Below are 17,660 nucleotides of genomic sequence, written 5' to 3' on the forward strand. Positions count from 1 at the left end.
TATTTTATTGGTTTATAAATATTTTGTACAGTATCTCATGCACTATATTATGAGAGGATGTTAATTACTTAAAAACATAAGATAAAAGAAAAAAATACATTTCTGTAGTGTTCAAATCAAAAATAAAATGTTCCAAAAAGATGTTTTTGTTTTTTGTTTTTTTTCTAATGGCAGGGACATTTTATTAGGTTTTCCATAAAAAAATGCCCCTTTTGTGTGTGTGTGTGGTTGTATTGAGAGGGGCTTGCCTCATTACACACAATCCCTTTCTTGGATCTTCCTCTCTAAGGTCCCCACACACCTTATACTTTCTTCAGCCTTTTGTGGTGGGTTCGTCTGCCAATGAAAGGGGGGACATTTAATAAGCGCGATGTACTCGTAGGCCAGTCTTAAATTAGGGTCACACCCACATTCAACCCTTTTAACAGCTCTCCATTCTGATACATAGAGGGAATTTTCTTGTAGCCCTTTGTTGTGGGGCATATGAGCAGCAGTCTTTATGCAACAAATGTTTAAGCAATAATCTGTGTATATGATAGTGATGGGGAATATGTTGCTAATTTACAAACAACAGGAACTAGTGTTTGTTAGAGGAGGTAAAAGTCTTGTAAAATTGATGGCCTGTTATAATGTGGTATTGAGGAAAAAGTACTATTGGAGTATACAATGGTGTATTGGTACTGTTATCTCTATGTAGTTTGTATGTATGTGTCCACAGCCATAACTTTGAACGGCCTGCACTTTTTTTCATGCTGTATGTCATTTCTACATCACACCTGCTAACAGATCAACATATATGACATTAACAGACTTGCCACAAAGCTTAAATTTGTGATTTCAGTTTAACTTGTCTAAGCACTTTTAAAAGTCTAAAGTGTATGTTATATTGGCCAGGGCATTATGGGATTTGTGCTTTGTGGGAATATGATAATGTGTCCAGTCCATACACATTGTAAAGATAAGGGACTACTTGCTAGAAATTGGTTCTCCATTACTCAGTGTTGTACTTTCCGGACTAGTTATGTAATCTTTCGGCTTGTTAAACTTTACCTGGTGTTTAAAATGTTGTATTTTATCCATTGTCATTGTGTCAAGTTCAGAAAAAGAGATAAGCATTGCAACATTTCACAGCAAAAAAAAAGGTCCACTAAGCTTTGTTCACATTTTTGAGTACTTTTTCATCAGGTTTCCATCTTGGTAAGAGTCTGCATTCTGTCTTTTATACCGTAAACAAAAAAGGGGAGACATGGCATAATCAGTTCAAATGCAATCTCCAGGAAGTACTGGCAGTTGGTCTACATTGAACCTGAAAGCCAGGAGGATTGTGGCAAAGTGCCTGCATTGTTGCAAGGCAGCAGCAGGGTGACAGTTTGGAGAGGAAACCATGAAGTGATTATATCCATGGGGGATAAAAGCAGTATAGTGATGAAAGTTACTTTACTTAAAGTGAAGGTACCATCAGTACATTCGCTTCAAGGATTGCACATGGATAGATTGGCGCTGGCGCAGGGAAGCCGGTATAGCAGTCCTATTTATTTGAACCGCAGCCCGGTTCCCGCGTATGGTGCCTTCTATACCCTGGCACCAGAGGTGGGTTTCCTCCAGTGCTTTAGCCCTGGCCAGTGCCCAGGAATAGAACAGCACTGTACACGGGAACAGGCCACAATTGAAAAGAAGGACCGTGGCACCAGCTACCCCGCACCGGTGCCATTCTATCAATGTGCAAGTCTTAAAGCGAATGTACTGCTGGTACATTCACGTAACACAAGCTCCATGACACAGTCCCTTTAATATATGACTTACTGATTTTAAAGCTACTGCTGCTTTTTTATCTTTCCATACAGCAGTTCTTGTCCTACATCCCTTCAAATAGCCATATTTTTGTAAAATAGGTATTATTTCGAGAAAATAAAAAAGGAATTTCCAGAAAAATGACAAGGGGCACTAATGCCCAGAAAATAGTTGTTTTGTGCCAACAAAAGTGTGAGTCATTTCTGAAGTGTGTGTAACAATACGAATAATTTTATATAGCATATCCCTGTTGAATTATTATCGAGGTTACTGTTCATTCATACTGTTCTTTTCTAAGTCATTTTAATGCCCTAGTTTCAAATCCTTAGCTTTATGGACATTTACACAATTACATGTGAATAAAATTCAGGACGTTCTTTCCCAGCCACTAACCATTGTTGCCTAGCTTTGATGCAATGGTGTCATGTTGAGTTGTGTCTAATAATCACATGTGTAATCAGATGCACATAGTTTCCCAGGTACAGAAACTTAAGTCACCGTCAGTGTCTCAGCACTTCATGTGAACTCATCATCACTCTGGAATTCCTTAAGGGAAACCTGCGTTCAAAGTGAGGATGTTCACTCATTGTTCATCATGTGAAAGATACATGAAAATTGCTTGTTACTTCTATGCGAATGATAATAACACAATTTGTTGCTTTACATATGTGCTAATACAAATCCTTTGAGAAGAGCTGTGACAGGACTTCTCTCCGTTTCCCAGTAATCTTTTGATTATTGGTGTTGTTTTTCCAGCCTGAGATCTTGTGGCATGAGTACACAGACCACTTGTTAATGTCAAAACATAGCCTGATGTTATCTCTAATGATGGAGCATGTAGATACCAATATAGTTGTCTGAGCTATTTTCATCAAGCAATTCAGTCTATGTATCCCCCTGGCAACATGACTGCAGAGTTTACAACTCGAAGCAGCATGTTGGCATCCGCTATGCAGTCGTCTTAAACAGCTGCTGTGCAGTTGAGATGTTTTAACATGCCACTGCACATGGCTTACTTATGCAAATAGTTAATATTAAATAACTAAGCACAGACTCTCCATCTTGTTCAGCACATTGAGGTGGGGAATAGAAACATGTATTTTGATGATCAGCAGAAATGCAATACAACATTACAACTTTCAGTAAAAGACTGTGTCCTTGATTCTGATTCCAGACATTACCATTCTTCAGCTTTCCTGTTACTATGTGAAAGTGTTGCTTTAGGTTAGAACAATAAGTCTGTTTAACCAGAATGGGGCTTAGCTACCGCCATGCCAGGCACAGCCCTTGAGTAAGAGTTAGGATGCTGTTACTGGTCTGTAGCCTCATGTATCTACCATTAGGGCATGTTCACATTGAGGAATAGGCAAGGAATTGAAGAGGAATGTTTTCTTCTTGAAATTTCCTCTTCTTTGGCTCTGGTGGAATAGGCTCGGAATTGGCGCGGAATTGAACAGAAAGTGGAAATTCAAAGACCCGATGACTTCTATGTGATTTCTCTAGCAGAATTCGCCCAAAGAATTGACATCTCCATTCTTTGGCAGAAAGTGCATCCATGGAGGAACATTCCATGCATAAATTCCGCTGAGTGAAGAACAGAGCAGAAATCCCATTGAACACAATGGGACATTGCTCTGTTCATATTTTACAGGCAGAATTTCTAGCAGAATACGCAGAAAATTAAGCACAGATTTAGCTTGAAATTCCTCAGTGTGAACAAACCTTTACTATTTGAAGGGGTCCCGCCTCGGCCGCTGAATGGCAGAGCTGCCTTGAGACGTCACGTCTCATGCGGCAGCTCTGACCAGGAAGCGCCCGCGGGACGGGAGTACCGGGCAGCGCGATTCGGGCACCGGCGCTGGAACAGGGGAGGTAAGTGACCTCCAGCTTCAATTTCCACCGCAGAGTTGATGTAAAAATGAACAACACCACGACTGCATATAAAAAGGTAAAATCTTTGCAATGGCCTTTCTATGGGGCAATTATTGACTAAACAGTCGTCAGCCAATCCCATCTATTATTCAGACATAAAAAAGAAGAGCCCAGTAACTATAAGCCAGTTATCTGGCCTATATACAAACAAAAAGGAAAGCGTTTCTAGGGAAAATATGAATGTTCTTTATTTATGGTTTAAAAATTTATATAAAAAACACAGGCACAAACACTGGGGTCCATGAGATGTCACATGAAAATAATTAATTACAAAACGGACACTTATGTCCACACAAATGCAAAAAATGGGATACCAAGACACCCCCAAACGAATTGTAGTGATGTTGCGATCATACAATGTTTCCCCCTACATACCCCGGAAGAAGCTATTTCAGCGAAACGTGCGTCAGGTTGTGGATCAGAGACCCTCCAGAGACCCAGGTTTGTGGAAGGGGATGTGTTATAGGCGTACAGTGCCCTACTGTCAACCCCCCTGTTCCTGTGAGGTGCACCTCCGATGTATGCATTTGTGGTCCCGAGTGTGGTATAGTCCGATAAGACACAACATTATAGACTGGTGGAGGGAGCAGTGCCAGTGATTTTCTAAAGAATTATTTTCATGTGACATCTAATGGACCCCAGTGTTGGTACCTGTGTGAGTGTGTTTTTTATATCTTTTTAAACAAAAAGTAAAGAACATTCATATTTTCCCTAGAAACGCTTTCCCTTTTGTTTGTATATATTGAATCGTGCTGTGGGATTTTTTTTATTGTGTTGGGGATTTTTTTCTTTGTTAATCCAGTTATCTGGCCTGTAAAATAAAAATAAAAAGATGACATAATTGATAACCTAAAACCAACAACCCAATGGACCCAAACCAGCATGGCTTGACTGAGGGCAGATCATGTCAGACTCAATCTCATTGATTTCTTCGACTGTGACAAAAGTGAATGAAAGTGATGGCATGGATGTCATGAATCAGGACTTTGATACCAAATGGGCAGACTAGATGGACCAGGTGGCCTTTTTCTGCCTACAATATTTATGTTTTTATGATACAGTTCCTATAAAGAGCTGATAGAAGAGTTAGGCCCCATTCACACGTCCGTGTCAGTTTTTACTGTCAGGAAATCCTGATCAGGAGACCTCAAATGTCATCAGGATAGTATCAGGATTTCCTGACAGTAATCCGTTTTTACCATCAGGAAACCATCAGGAAAAACCTTCAGGATTTCCTGATGAGAAAAAAAAAAATAGTTCTTAATATGGTCTAGTATGCCAACATAAGGGATGATGGGAGTTGTACTTCTGCAACCTGGATGGCCAAAGGCAGCAGAAGTAAAACTCCCATCATGGCCTGTCATGGGGGGGGGGGCGCTGGCGTTGTGCGTACGGGTAATCCGGCGGCTGCGGTCCGGGGGAGGGGGGGTTGGGTGGATGCTGTCCGTGGGAGGGGGGGTTGGTGCATGCTGTCCGGTCCGGGGGGGGGGGGGGTGCGGGGGTTGGAAGCTGTCTGGTCCGGGGGGAGGGGGCGGAGTTGGTGGAAGCTGTCCGAGGGCGGGGGTCGTGGCGCCGGGAGGGAGGCTTGTGCTGCCGCTGCCTGTGCGGTGGGGAGGTAGGGGTGCCAGTGGTTGCGGGGGCCGGCCGGCTCTCACTTATCCGGAATCACGGGCACTTTCTTGATGTACTTCAGGAAAGTGCCCGTGATTCCGGCGCTCCCATAGACTTCTATGGGAGCGTCCAGGCCGGAATTCCGGATAAAAATAGGACATGTCCTATTTTTTCCGGATCTATTTTCCGGAACGGACACCCTTCCGGAGAAATCCGGAAGGGTGTCCGTGACTAATTAAAGTGTATGGGTCCGGAAATCCGTCCGGATTTCCTGATAGGAAATCCGGATGGTTTTTCCGGACGTGTGAAGGGGGCCTTAATGAAAGTTGGACCTAGTCCCTGGATAGTTCAGTGGATTTGTTCTTGTGGGTTCTTGTTACTGGAGTGTATTCAAAGCAGAGACTGGTTACTAGTGGTATGCCACAAGGATCTGTTCTGGGTCCTTAAAAAATTACTCTGGCAAAAAGAAAAAAAAAAATCTTTCAAATCCACTGGGGTCAGAAAGTTATACAGATTTGTAAATTACCTCTGTTTAAAACTCTCAAGCGTTTTAGGTTTTTAAAATGTTTGTAAGTGACATAGGAGAAGGTATGGTAGGTAAAGTTTGTCTATTTGCTGATGACACAAGGATGTGCAATAGGGTTGATGTTCCTGGAGGTGTCAGTAATATGGTAAGTGATTCTTAGTTGATAAATGGTCAAAACAGACCAGGGCAATAAAACATGGTTACAAAATGTAGACGTTCTCAGCCTCTTCTTTGAGAGACTTCTAATGTATTATTTTACAGCAGTGTTCTTGAACCCAGGTGTAAAATAGCTAATAAGAATTCATGGTCTTGAAGTAATATTAAAGATACATTTCTTGTACTTTACACTTTAAAATACTCGCCAATGTACGTTTTCCTTATTTGAAGAAGCCTTTCCACCCACTTGGATGCCAGTACATTGCAGGGGGCTCTTTTGTTAAGTTATAAGGGAGCAGGATCTGTGTATATGCACCGTATGGGAGTCATTGGAGCAGCTCTCTACCCCTGTAATAGGCTCAGTAAGCGAGCGCCCATCTAACAAAAACCGGGCCATGTTGCTTACAGAAAATGTCAGGCCATGTAATACTGTCCTTACCTGAAAGTGCAGGTAAGCCTTTAAATCCTTGTGCTGCCAGGGATTCTGGAATATGCTCTTACTTTTATTTATCTCTTTCTACTTGCTAACCTACCAAAAGTATAAAGAAAAGGAAGTTAGCATGACTGAAGGATCAGACCACAGCTTCTAACCTGTTCCTATAAACACACGTCTGTATTATATGCTGTAGAAACAGATCAGTAAGACATCAGTATTTACATACTTTGACACAAATTGTTGTGAAGGTGGACAAAGCCTTCAGCCACCTTCTAGATGACATATACACAGCTAGGCTTGTAATTCTCTAAGCAGCAATAGTCAAGGTCAGATAACGCTGTGGCATCTTTCTCAAAATCTTTCTGTCCCTGTTCTTTACAGGAGTTGGCTGAAATGAAGCAAGTCCTACTTGGTCTTCAGAAAAGGCAAGCGGGTGACGTTTTATCTCGCCCTAAAGAACTTGTGAGGAATGGCACAACTAAAGTGAAATCTGCGTCACCAGAACCTGCATTGCAGTCTTGTCAGGACGTGAACGTATTTAGACCGCAGCCAACTCTGTTTGTAAGTGCTTCATCTCAGTTAATCGTAAACTGCCATTTGTTACATGTGACCGTTTATAACGGCCATAAAATTGTGGATTGAGAATTCCTTGTTTATCTGTAATATTTTATGGCTTTATTTGAAGTTTTCATTTCCACTCTGCCTGACACTTTATTTGTTCATTGTGACATTGATTTTTGTATTCTGTTAGTTACATATATTTTTCTCAATTGCTGATGAAATTATGTGTGGAAACTACCAAGTGGAAGCCAAAACTTTTATGTAAAGACCACTGGGCTATTTGTTTGACTTAATATAGTGTATAAAGTAAGTCACTGGCCAATTGAGCTATTACTGAAAGCAACTGAAGTATATGGGATTTTTTTTAAAAAAGGATAAAAATGTGAGACGTAACATTAGGTTTGCATTAGTTTTTTTGTTTTGTTTTTTTAAGGATATTGACGCAAAGCATAGATTTTAGCCGTTTACCAAGGGGAAAGGAAATAAAAGAGTGCAAGTATCCAAAGTTTGATTTATTCCCACTTCTTGTGCTATAGAAACATGTCTACAGGGACACCCTGGTAAAATGGGTTATGCCTAGTGCAGGGCCTGAGGGACAGACCGTGATGCAGGAATTCAAAGACATCAAAAGGAGAACCTATGTGTCATTTACCATCCCCTCAGGCCCTGCACTAGGTATTACTTTTTCAATATAACAGGATTATAGATTAACAGTGAAAGGAAATTGTATAATATATACATAAAATGGCCTAGCGAGCATCTTCATTACTTTTTTTTAAATTAAAATTGTATTGACAGGTTTGCTGTACAAATTTCCAACATGTTTTGAGCAAATCAGGATTACAGAATCCTAAAAATCCATATTATACCTATCATTGGGCAATGGCAAAGTATACATACTCCAAAAGTGCCTTTTGTGTGAATTAAGCTCTTTACCTATTGAAAGGTCTATGAGATAGATTGATTATTATTATTATTTATTTTTTTTAAATCAACCTGTAGTCAGTTTCTACATTTTGACCTTATTTTTTATTATTGCAGACAAAGAAGGAAGCTCCAGAATGGCACAAGCGATGAGGAAGACTATTCTTTCCGCTGAAGATTTTATTTTTGTTTTATTTAATCATGTGATATTTTTAAATGCTTTGTATTTAACAATATTTTAAACCTTTTAATAAATCACATTGTCATAATTATGTGTGACTTGAAGTATATTTTAGCAGATTTAAAAGGATTGTCAGGCTGCGCTCATGCATGTCCTTAGGTGGACACAGCACAGTGAACACTCTAATGATAACTGTACTTTAAACTGGTTGTCTGGTCGTAAAAAAAAAGGTTTAGAAATGGCTCAGAATAGTGTCAAGAAGGGGTATATGGAGCAGGCTCAGGAGCTGATCCCGCTCCACACACAGCAGGTGTTAGCTGCTATGACCGCCATCTGCATGATAGCTGATGGTGCACTTTTACCCTTTACATGCTATGATCAATAGTTTTTGCATCATTTAATTGGCTAAATGACAGGTGCAGCACTTGTCTAATGTCCGATCATGACTCCTCAGCACATGATTGCAGCTTTTACCAGGCCTCTGTGATGAGCACCAATCTAACTAATCCATGCAATACCTTAGCATTTAATGGATCAGTATAAGCAATCTAATGATTGCTTATAAAAGTCTCTTAGAGAGATTCAAAGTGTAACTATCATTTTATGCTGGTGGCAGGATACACTATTAAAAACCCACTGCTGGCATGTCTGTACAGATGCGCACCAAGGACAGAATTCGTCCGGCAGCACTGGTGATTGCATTGTGAGTGTATACAGTCAATGACTCTGGATATGGAAAAATAAAAATGTAATAGTTTTTAGAAGGAGAAGAGGAAAACAGATAAATGCAAAAGTACAAATTGACCCAGTCTAGAAAAGGTTAATATATTAATAAAGGTTAGTCTAGGGGTAGAGCTATTTTTTCCAGTCTTTCATTCAATCTATGTAGAAAGTGGTGGTGTACAAGAGGAAGTTCCACAGGAAAGGCTTTATAAATCTTCACTTCCTTTCCACTTCCATTTGTGAAGCTACTTGTGTAAGTAAAGTTCTTGGCAGATAATGTTTTGACTAACTAGTCATTTTGTCTACATTTTAGAGTCCGCAAGGGAACAAGGGATATTAGACTGTACGTGAATGCCAATTGTCATAGTGAAAATATAATCCTGGGGCCTGGCATTAGGATATAAAATAAAGAAATAAATAGGTTTACCCATCATGGTTTTAGAAGAGCTATAACAGCATTGTAAACACAAGTTATGGCTCACGGTTTAAGTTCCTATGACACCGTCTCTTGGTAACACATCATTTCATAAGGTTTATGCTCCAGTAATTCATTCACTGGTTTTTAGTTTTCAGCTTAGTTCAGCACTATGGCCTGCATTTATTAGAAGATGGCATATTTCAGGAATTTTGCCGGTGTGTATGGAATTCTCTGTCTGAATTTCTTTGTACACCTGCTGTGAGCAGCAATTACATTTGCATCTACTATCTTGCACCTTTTGCATTTAATAATATCAACCTTAAAGCACTTAAAGCTCAACTACACCTGTTATCTGTCCAGAGTGAGGGGACAAATGTTGCAATATTTGGCATAATTTTAAATTTGACTTTTTTTCTGTTTGGGCCATTGAGTTACAAAGCCAAGGCTGACCAAATCTCAGAAGCCAAATAACCTATTATGTTATTGCTGAAAGTTAATTGTGTTGATGGCTATATGGTCATGACTTTTAGGGTACATTGCATCATTTGAATGGTAGTATATCACAATATACCTACCGTGCCCAATCGTTTCAGTGGACTGAACCCAAACTGAATGACCAAGCATATATATAGTTGGGGGGGGGGTGCAGTATTCAAAATGACTGCTCTGGGTTAAAGCACAGTAGACTGGTTTGTTGCAAATCACAGCAGATTACAGAATTTACAAAATAAATGTGATCTTTCACATTTAATCTACGCACAGTAGAAAGTTTTTTGACAAATTTACCTGCAGTGTGAATTTAACACACATCCCAAGACCTACTTCCTGAGTAGTGCACATGACCCCCTACATCAGACCCTAGATGTAGGGGTCTTAGTTCTGGCTCTAGACTTTAGCTGCAGCCACCTACACAGGCTGCTGCAGGGATGAAGTTCCAGCTCCCTGCCCTCTCCAAATGTACCATGCGTTTTACCAAGTGACACCAATGAATGTGCAACAATAATAAATTACTTTGTGGAATTTTAAACAGAGTCCATTTTGGAAAATACTGGTGTAGGCAATCCTGCCCATGGAAACTGAGTAGCAGCAATGATCTAACTTCTAGAGAGCACAGAGTGAACAAACCCAGCAAGTTCTTGGTTTTCAGTACCCACAAATTGATTCAAATGCCATGTTTTCTCGTCTAAGAACGAAAGAAGGATCTAAATAATCCATAAGAACCAAACCTTTTTATAGGCAGTTTTGGTCAGTTTTACAGCAACAACTGGCTTTACGAGCTTGACAAGTCTGCTGAGGCCTAGTTCAAGGAGCAGCCTTGTCCATTCCCTGCCTCTAGGTGCATATTGTGGTCAGCACATGATCAACAAAATGAATAAACTGTTAATAGAACTAGTCATTTGTATTTTAGCTCCCTCGTCACCCAGACTGGAGTACATCCTCCCCGGGGTCACAAGATTTTTCTCCCTCTTTTTGTAGGTATCTTAGGCCCTCTTACCTAGAGTTTATATTTGTTTCCCCTACCTTTAATCTCTATGGGGGAGGGGATTTATCTACATGTGTGGGTATGTGTAAAGTTGTCACAAATGCTTCCATATTCGCTTTATAGTTTAGAAGTTTGTGAGATTTTTTTTTTTGTGGCTGGTTACCTCTCCTCACATTTGTGGTAAGCGTGACTCATACACTAGTTAAAAAGTGTACAAAAGTCGCTATTGCTGGAACAGATCCCAACAGATTCCAGTCCGGACTACACTTAAATGGCTACGTCTATTAGCTTGGTGGAACACTAACATTTATTAGCTTCTCTGTAAACTCTAATTTATAAATGTCTGTGCACCTTTTTGATAAATTTGGCTCCTGGTATGCGTTCACACACACATACATGCGTAGACCTCATACGCATGTGTACATGCATAGAATCATCTCAATAGGTGTTCGAGATGGGCACGTTACGAGTCAAAGTCACCTATGGGAGTTGCTGCAAGTGGACTGCAAACTGAGCTGTAATGTTAAATTGCAAAATGCCCTTTGCAATGCTGGGCTTGCTGCTGAAAGTGGACACACTGATGAGAAAAAAGTTTAATATATATATCATTACATTTGTAAACAATGTTCAAAACATGCTTATAAACACAATAAATCCATATTTGTCACAAAATAGCTTCTTTTTAGAAAAAAAAAAAATCAATAATCTGGTGTATTGACATTTAAGAGCTGTGTTCTATCTCTGATCTCAGAAGTTTCATGGTTAAGATTAGTGCAATAGTTCAGCATTTGAATACAGGTGACTGAAGAATTTGGATGCACCTCTAGTGAGTACGGGGAAAACATGGGTGGCTATAAGGTGCAGAAGCTTGACTTTTGCAGCTAGAGGACACCAGGATGCTCCACAATTGTGGTCCCAGGAGCAGTCCCAAATGACTAGACAGTCTCGGGTCATCAAGGAGAGATTCAGCATGGTACTAGGGAAGAGACAGCATTCATGGTCAGACATTCTACAGAAGGAATAGTGCTCTAGTACATGCACATCCCAGAAGATGGAAGATATTTTAAGGGGTATTCAGTTATTCTCTTAATGCTCAGGATGCAATTAAATCCTATACTTACCACCCTTTCTCCACTGCACCTTTCACTATGTAGGTCAGACGCTGCACTGCACATGTCTGCATCATACAAGGACCACTCAATGGCTGACGTGGGACACCAATATGGCAACACAGACACTAAGAGGTCTAGTCAGTGGGGCAGACTCAGAAATAGCAATAGCAGTGGAGCAATAGGGGTAAGTATAGTTCTATTTTACTGCACTGTGAGCACCACTCACAATAGAAAAATACCCCATCCCGCATATGGACGTCCCGGCACATGAATTTTAAACCCCCATTCCCACATATGGACATGCTGGCGTGTCCTTGAATAAAATTGGCACAGAAGTTAAGATCCCGGCAGTTAACCCTATTGATGCTGCAGTCAGTTTGACTGCAGCATCTATAGGGGGAACAGAGGGAAAAGCAATTGCAGACTCCCCATGGTAGTTATGACAACTGGAGGCCTCACTGAGGCCTCCAGTGTAATAACTACGCAATCATATCTGCAGTGTAAATGTAGAGGGAGAGAGTACACATACAACGCTGGCAATAAAATGTTATCACATGTTATAACACACGGTGACCACAGAAAATTAAAGTTAGAAAATGCTAATTTTGCCAATTTTTTCATGAAATGGTATTTTTCACAAGAAAATCAAGGATATCAACCAAAATTTACCACTAACTTGAACTACAATGTCACGAAAAAACTCAGAATCACCTTGAGAAGTCAAAGCATCACAGAGTTATAACCACATAAAGTGAGACAGGTCAGATTAGAAAAATTGGCTCTGGTCCAGGGGTTATCCAGCGTTAGAGAAACATTTCTTATAGAGACAGCACCACTCTTATCTACAGTGCGTAAGCCTGTGAGGAGGTAGAGAGGAGCTCTATACTATATGGGGGCACAGTGAGGGCATATGAGACACAGAGGGGCAAAAGTACTATAGGAGAGCACAGAAGGATAGCCTAATACTATATGGGGACACAGCAAAGAGTATGCACTTATTTTGGAAATTAAAAAGCAGCCATATATTCCCTTTAAAGGGAATCCTTTAACTGCATACCAGGTACAGAGCTGCAGATCTTAAAAGACAGATGCTGGCTAAATTGACTGATTATTTAGCCTCCATTTATAAAGTTTTATAGTTTGATAACAACCATCTCAAGTGTCACAGAGACAGCAGGAGAATGTATGTCAATCAGTCAGAACAAGAAGTGGCAGGTGACCTGTGTGGCTGTGGCTTGGCTCCACCTCTGTGACACTTCAGCTGATAAAATGGATTATATTGAACCTTTACTCCTTGATGAACACAATGCTCCTTTCGAAGCCCTCGGCGGTGACAGGTGTGCTATTTATTTTTGGTTTGGATTTGTCGTTTTTAAGAAATTTACGTTTAAAGACCTCTAATTTCCCATAGGAAATAATGGCCCATTGAAAATAATGGCCACACTCTTAACGGCTAACAGCCAATCACAGCACATATGCAAATATCTGAAATATAGCAGCCAATAGAAATTCTAAGGTCTTGTCAGTCAATGCCTCACAACGTCCATACAGTCACATGTCCACTATTGGCCAATAGAAGATGTAATATATGGAAGTTCCTTAACGATTTTGTCTCCCTGACATGAATAAGATTGTCATGGTAACCGAGCAATGATCTTATACCTTTATAAGTAGCAGAGTTCAGTCAGTAAAGTAGCAGAGCTGCGGCACCCATGTAGCAGGGACGGTACCCAAGCCGCTTTTAAAGGGATGGTACCCAACTCGCTCTTAAAGGGACGGTACTCAAGCTGCTCTTTAAGGGACAGTACCAAAGTCGCTCTTAAAAGTACAGTACCCAAGTGGCTCTTTAAGGGACAGTACCCAAGTGGCTCTTTAAGGGACAGTACCCAAGTCGCTCTTTAAGGGACAGTACCCAAGTCGCTCTTTAAGGGACAGTACCCAAGCCGCTCTTTAAGGGACGGTCCCCCAGCTGCTCTTTAAGGGATGGTACCCAAGCTGCTCTTAAAAGGACGGTACCCAAGCCGCTCTTAATGGAACAGTACCCAAGCTGCTCTTAAAGGGATGGTCCCCAAGTCACTCTTAAAGGGATAGTACCCAAGCCGCTCTTAAAAGGACGGTACCCAAGTCGCTCTTAAAGGGCTATACCCAAGTCACTCTTAAAGGACCGGCACCCAAGTTACTCTTAAAGGGACATTACATAAGTCGCTCTTAAAGGAACGGTACCCCAGCTGCACTTAAAGGTACGGTACCCAAGCCGATCTTAAAGGGACGATACCCAAGCCGCTCTTAAAGGTACGGTACCCAAGCCGCTCTTAACCCCTTAGGGACAAAGCCTATTTGGGCCTTAATGACCAGGCTCATTTTTCAAAATCTGACCTCTCTCACTTTATGCGCTTATAGCTCAGTGATGCTTTAACGTATGCTAGCGATTCTGAGATATATATAATGAAAAATTAGAAAATTTTGCAATTTATGAACTTTGAAATTCTTTGCTTCTAAAAAAAGGAAGTCACATGACAAAAATTAGTTAGTAAGTCACATTATCAGTATGTCCTCTTTATTCTGGCTTCATTTCGTAAACATATTTCACTTTTTTAGGGTGTTACGGGGCTTAGAAATGTATCAGCAAATTATCAAATTTTCATGAAATTTCCAAAACTGATTTTTTTAGGGACCAGTTCTTTTTTAAAGTTGATTTAGGAGGCTTGTATACTGGAAACTTTGGAAACTAGACACCTTAAAGAATTAATCTAGGGGTATAATGAGCATTTTAACCCTACAGGGGCTGGAGGAAAGTATTCACAATTAGGCCGGAAAAAAATGGAAAATAGAAATTTTCCAATAATATATTTGTTAAGATTAAAGTATCTCATTTTCATAATAAACATGAGAAAAAATGCACCCCAAATTTTGTAACGCAGGTTCTCCTGAGTACAACGGTACCCCATATGTGGGCGTAAACCACTGTATGGGCACACAGCGGGGCTCAGAAGGGAAGGAGCGCCTATTAGCATTTCCAGTTCAGATTTTGCTGAAGAAGTTTCTGCGTTTGCAGAGCCCCTGTAGTGTCAGCAGAATAGAACCCCCCATAAGTCACCCCATTTTGGAAAGTACACCCCTCAAAGAATACATCTTGGGGTTTGGTGACCATTTTGACCCCACAGGTATTAGAGGAAAGTATTCAAAAGAAGACAGTAAAAATTAAAAAAATTTATTTTTCCAATAATATGTTTGTTTAGTTTGAAATTTCTCAATTTCACGAGGAACAGGGGAGAAAACTCACCCAATATATGTAACGCAGGTTCTCCTGAGTACAACGGTACCCCATATGTGGGCGTAAACCACTGTATGGGCACACAGCGGGGCTCAGAAGGGAAGGAGCGCCTATTAGCATTTCCAGTTCAGATTTTGCTGAAGAAGTTTCTGCGTTTGCAGAGCCCCTGTAGTGTCAGCAGAAAAGAACCCCCCAAAAAGTCACCCCATTTTGGAAAGTACACCCCTCAAAGAATACATCTTGGGGTTTGGTGACCATTTTGACCCCACAGGTATTAGAGGAAAGTATTCAAAAGAAGACAGTAAAATGAAAAAATCGAATTTTTCAAATAACATGTTTGTTTAGTTTGAAATTTCTCAATTTCACGAGGAACAGGGGAGAAAACTCACCCCAATATATGTAACGCAGGTACTCCTGAGTAGAACGGTTCCCCATATGTGGGCATAAACCATTGTATGGGCACACAGCGGGCCTCAGAAGGAAGGGAGCACCAATTAGCATTTTCAGTGCATGATTTTTCTGAAGAAGTTTCTGAGAGCCAGGTGCGTTTGCAGTGCCCCTGTAATGTCTACAGAATAGACCCCCCAAAAGTCACCCCATTTTGGAAAGTACACCCCTCAAGGAATTCATCTTGGGGTGTGGTGAGCATTTTGACCCCACAGGTATTGGAGGAAAGTATTCAAAACTAGACCGTAAAAATGAAAAAAATTTAATTTTTCCAATAACATGTTTGTTTAGTTTGAAATTTCTCAATTTCACTAGGAATAGGGGAGGAAAGGCACCCCAAAATTTGTAACGGAGGTTCTCCTGAGTACAATGGTACCCCCTATGTGGGCATAAACCACTGTATGGGCACACAGCAGGGCTCAGGAGAGAAGGAGTGTCATTTTAGTTACAGGCAATATGTGGGTGTTTAGTGGTTATCTGGGGTGGTAATAGACAATCTCGGGGTGTTTACTGGCTATCTGAGGTGGCAACAGGCAATCTGGTGGGGTTATGGGCAATCTGGGGTGGTTACAAGCAGTCTGTGCCAATCTGGGGTGGTTACGGTCAATCTGGGGTGGTCACGGGCAATCTGGGGTGGTTAAGGGCAATCTGGGGGTGTTTACTGGCTGTATGGGGTGGTTATGGGAAATCTTGGGGTCTTTACTGGCTATCTGGGGTGGTGATGGGCAATCGGGGTGTTCACTGGCTATCTGGGGTGGTGACGGGCAATCTGGTGGTGTTCACTGACTATCTGGGGTTGCAACGGGCAATCTGGGGTGGTGACAGGAAATCTGGGGTGGTGACGAGCAATCTGGGGTGGTTACAGGCAATTTGGGGTAGTTACAGGCAGTCTGTGGCAATCTGGGGTGGTTACGGGCAATCTGTGGTGGTTACAGGCTGTCTGGAATGGTTATGGGCTATCTGGGGGGGATACGGGCAATCTGGGGAGATTACGGGCAATCTGGGGAGATTACGGGCAATCTGGGGTAGTGACAGGCAATCTGGGGTAGTGACTGGCAATCTGGGTGGTGACTGGCAATCTGGGGTGGTGACAGGCAATCTGGGGTGGTGACAGGCAATCTGGGGTGGTTATGGGCTGTCTGGGATGGTTATGGGCTGTCTGGGATGGTTATGGGCTATCTGGGGTGGATACGGGGAATCTGGGGTGGATAGGGGCAATCTGGGGTGGATACGGGCAATCTGGGGAGATTACGGACAATCTGGGGAGATTACAGGCAATCTGGGGTGGTGACGGGCAATCTGGGGTGGTTACAGGTAATCCGGGGTGGTTACAGGTAATCTGGGGTGGTTACAAGTAATCCGGGGTGGTTATAAGTAATCCAGGGCACTTGACTTTGGTGACAGGCGTAAAAAAGTGCCGGCACCATTTGGAACAAGCGATCAGTGGTATATAGTATATACCGCTGATCACTTGTACTGGGACCACACCGGGTGGTCACCGATCATTGCCCCATGCTCTCCCCCACCTCCGGTGGTGGAGAGAATGAAGCTTTGATCATTTTTAGGAATCCATCACTGTGAACAGAGTCTGTTCACAGAGATGGCGGCGGCCATCTTGGATCATAAGGCCGCCCTGGGAGGGGAGGGTCAGTGACCAGGTCACTAGGGTTAATTCTGGGGACAGGGGGGGGACATGTTCTCATCTCCTCTCACTGTGGATTCACGGTGAGAAGAGATGAAAGCGTTCAGCTGCGCTGGCAATGCCCGTTACCGGTGGCCGCCGTTATACTGGTAATAACGGCGATCGCTGGTGAGGGGACTTGCCGGGACTGACCCCACTCTCTGCCCCAACCCCTCAGCTACCTCCGATAGCTGAGAGGAGGGGGCTGCGGGCATTACCAGCGCCGCTGCACTATTCTGCACCATCGCCATAAAGAGCTGATGGCAGCAGAATAGAGCCCATTAGTGATCACCGTAAAAATCCGTATCGGCGGTCACTAATAACATAATACATGTATTCTCTGGGTCACTACGGTTACGGCGATACCACATTTGTATAGGTTTTTTTAACTATTATCACTTTGG

At 41.8% G+C, this 17,660-nt stretch overlaps 1 protein-coding gene across 3 annotated transcripts in view; it reads left to right on the plus strand.

Moving 5' to 3' along the window:
- PIBF1 (progesterone immunomodulatory binding factor 1) overlaps positions 1-8,163 on the plus strand; it is a 123,872-nt gene extending 115,709 nt beyond the window's left edge. For all 3 annotated transcript variants that reach the window (XM_069970611.1, XM_069970612.1, XM_069970613.1), the window contains exons 17-18: positions 6,834-7,013; positions 8,055-8,163. In XM_069970611.1, the coding sequence (XP_069826712.1) occupies positions 6,834-7,013; positions 8,055-8,090 (216 nt within the window). In that variant the 3' untranslated portion in view covers positions 8,091-8,163. The remainder of the gene's footprint in view (positions 1-6,833; positions 7,014-8,054) is intronic.
- Positions 8,164-17,660: the final 9,497 nt, after the last annotated feature.

The sequence above is a fragment of the Dendropsophus ebraccatus genome, chromosome 5 (genome assembly GCF_027789765.1).
Source record: "Dendropsophus ebraccatus isolate aDenEbr1 chromosome 5, aDenEbr1.pat, whole genome shotgun sequence".
Lineage (NCBI taxonomy): Eukaryota > Metazoa > Chordata > Amphibia > Anura > Hylidae > Dendropsophus > Dendropsophus ebraccatus.